Source organism: Daktulosphaira vitifoliae, unplaced genomic scaffold, assembly GCF_025091365.1.
Source record: "Daktulosphaira vitifoliae isolate Bord-2020 unplaced genomic scaffold, ASM2509136v1 Scaffold_1, whole genome shotgun sequence".
NCBI lineage: Eukaryota > Metazoa > Arthropoda > Insecta > Hemiptera > Phylloxeridae > Daktulosphaira > Daktulosphaira vitifoliae.
The window spans coordinates 76,501,401-76,504,456 of NW_026099572.1; the positions used below are offsets into that span (position 1 = coordinate 76,501,401).

General features: G+C 22.7%; 1 protein-coding gene across 3 annotated transcripts in view; it reads left to right on the forward strand.

Moving 5' to 3' along the window:
* Positions 1–3,056, forward strand: part of LOC126909542 (mitochondrial import receptor subunit TOM70-like) — a 7,754-nt gene extending 4,698 nt beyond the window's left edge. Inside the window, exons 4-10 of one of the 3 annotated variants that reach the window (XM_050691990.1) lie at positions 374–515; positions 802–1,018; positions 1,944–2,078; positions 2,183–2,407; positions 2,468–2,564; positions 2,625–2,748; positions 2,821–3,056. In XM_050691990.1, the coding sequence (XP_050547947.1) occupies positions 374–515; positions 802–1,018; positions 1,944–2,078; positions 2,183–2,407; positions 2,468–2,564; positions 2,625–2,748; positions 2,821–2,971 (1,091 nt within the window). In that variant the 3' untranslated portion in view covers positions 2,972–3,056. The remainder of the gene's footprint in view (positions 1–373; positions 516–801; positions 1,019–1,943; positions 2,079–2,182; positions 2,408–2,467; positions 2,565–2,624; positions 2,749–2,820) is intronic. The other 2 variants (XM_050691986.1, XM_050691979.1) reach the window with 2 other exon arrangements.

Below are 3,056 nucleotides of genomic sequence, written 5' to 3' on the forward strand. Positions count from 1 at the left end.
GTTTTTTATACATATTTTATATACAGAATGTCCCTCTATGTTTTGACAAATCCATATATATTTCTTATGGCAAATCATCAAAACATTGGGGGACATCACAATGTTGTATTTTTAAAGAACACAATTCAAGAACTATTTACAAGTAAAATACAGTATGTTCAAATATTTAAAACAAGAAATTATTATATTATATTTATAATGTTTAAAAAAATATTTACTATCAAAAATACTTAAGATAAATATTCTATGAAATATTTTTGAATAAAAATTATTAATGTGTAACAATCACATAGTTTTTCTACAATGTGTGTAATAAATTTATGAATTGGACAATTTTAAATAGAATAAGTATGGTAATATTTTTATTTTCCAGGAAAAAAAAACTTAGCAGAGTTTACTAAAAGTCATGTTTTTAATCTACCAACTAAAACATTTATTGATAATTACATGAAGTCATTTTGTGATGACCCTTTCAATGATGAATTCTCTCAAGCATTGTTACAATCTGATGTGAAGTAAGTATAAATAACAAATAATAATTTTTATTTTATATTATATAATTAATTTTTAATCGCTAACTACAAGAAGGGGTTATATACATTTTAATTCATTTAATTCAAAAATTAATTTATTATTTAACTTAAGTAGTTATAAATACAAATTTAAGTGAAAATGTTATAATTAACTGTAAATCTGATTGTTCAATTGTCAAATATAACATAATATGTTTCTGAACGTGTCCCCTTCCTATAATGAATTAACAATAAAAATAAATCAAAATGATTAATTAAAAATGTTTAGTAATGGACTTGAATTGGCTTTAAAATGTATACGAGATAAAAAGTATGAAAATATTGAAGAAGCATGTAAAGAAGAATTAAATAAGACTGATAATAGTGTAGTTCGGAGAACTTTAGCCTTAAATTTGCTTGCTACATTCTCTATACTAAGGGGTAATTATTCTGAAGGCCTACAACATCTCACTGCTGTTATTGAAACTTCTGGTGTTCCAAACAAGGTATAAATGCAATAATTTATTTCAGTTTTATAAATAGCCTGTAAAGAGTAACAATCTAAAACCTAATTTAAAAATAATTTGTAGATCATATAATTATTTTTTAGGATATACAAAAAACTTGAAATAAAACACTCATTTCCTCAGAAATATTTTTGATCTTTGAAAAGCAAAAAAAAATATTAAATTTAAAAAACTACAACAATATAAAATTTAATAATTTTTTCATTTCTTTGAGAAAAACATTTTAAAATTTAATTTTCTTAAATGGAAACTCCTATTTTAAACTAGTTAATATGATAGCAAAAAAAATTACAAACAATTTTGTTCTTATAATTTTTTCTACCTGATTAGCCATTTTCATTTTATGATTATTTAAATATTTGGAATACAATTAAAACATTATTAATTATTTGGTGTTATAATACCAGTGATACCAATAATCTGTATCGATAATAAAAATATGTTATCTAAGCATTCTATTCTGTTCTCTTATTTGTCATATCTTAGTCTAAAAAATAAGTTTCTGTGACAGCAAAGAAAAAATGAAGATTGCTGTATTTGTAATCATGAAATAAGGCTTAACTTAAAATGTTGTGTAATCAACATTGATCAGATATGAAAAAATTGTTTGTAATTTTTTCTACTCTATTGTCAAGTTAAAAATAGAGGTTTTCATCTATGAAGGTTATATTTAAGGTTTTTTAACATTAAAAAAATGAAAATAACTAATTTTTCTCCTTAAAATTTTTTAAAATTTTCATTAATTTTTATAATATTAAGTGTCTTACCAGATTTTGATCATCCTCTATGTACATATCACTTATTAATATTGAAAAGAAATTAATTAGAAAGATCTAATTTATTAATTGTGTCACAATTTTTGTAAATTTAATTTTATGATTATTAATATAATTACATTTTCCAGTTAATAATTAATTCTTTGATCAAGCGAGCATCTGTTTATCATCAACAAGAACAAGTGGAAAAATCTTTTGAAGATTTAAAGCGAGCTGAGCAAATCGATCCTAATAGTTCTGTAGTATATCATCATAGAGCTCAAGTAAATGTTATTAGTATTAAATTTATTTGTGAAATTCATTTAAATATTTTTGCATAATAATGTTGTAATTTATATGTATATGTAACATATTTATGTGAATTTAGATTTACTTACTAGAAATGAATAGTGAAAAAGCAGTAGAAGATTTTAAAAAAGCAGTTGAACTTAACCCTACATTTGTATTATCAAGTGTTCAATCATGTTATGCTCAATATATACATGCTAAACAAACATCAAATGAAATGGATGCTGAAAAGTTCATTAGAAAATTAAAAAACTTTATTATCAATCACCCAGATCATGCTGAAAGTTACACACTTTATGCACAAGTAATTATGTGATTTATTGATTTTTTTTCATAATAAAATTAATATTATTTTTTCAATAAGGCATTATCTGAAAAAGGAGCTTACGAAGAAGCTGATTCATTATTCAAAAAAGTACATGAAATTTATCCAGAAAATGCAACCTTTCTTGTACATAGAGGTATAAAAAATAAATATGCAATACACTTAACGTAAAAATATATATTTTAAATGTTTTTAGCTTTAATTGCACTTTCATGGAAAAATTCAATTAATGATGCTTTTGATTTGCTTGAAAAAGCCTTAAAAATAGATTCTAAATGTGATTATGCATATGAAACACTTGGAACATTATATATTCAAACGTAAGTAAAATTTTTTGACATAATTATTAAAGGTATTTATGTTTTTAAACATAATGTAAATAAAATTTTCAGTGGTAAATTAAAGGAAGCTGTTGAATGTCTAGAAAAAGCAGTTAAGTTAGCTAAATCTGAGAAAGAATTATTACATGTATTTTCATTAAGAGATTCAGCTGCAGCACAACTAGCTGTTGCTGAGCGATTAGGTTTGGTACCACAGGTGTAATAATTATTAATTTAATTGTGAACTTCTTTTCTATCTATTGTCTTAAGTAATTATTGAAAAATAATAAATTTTAACTAATATAATA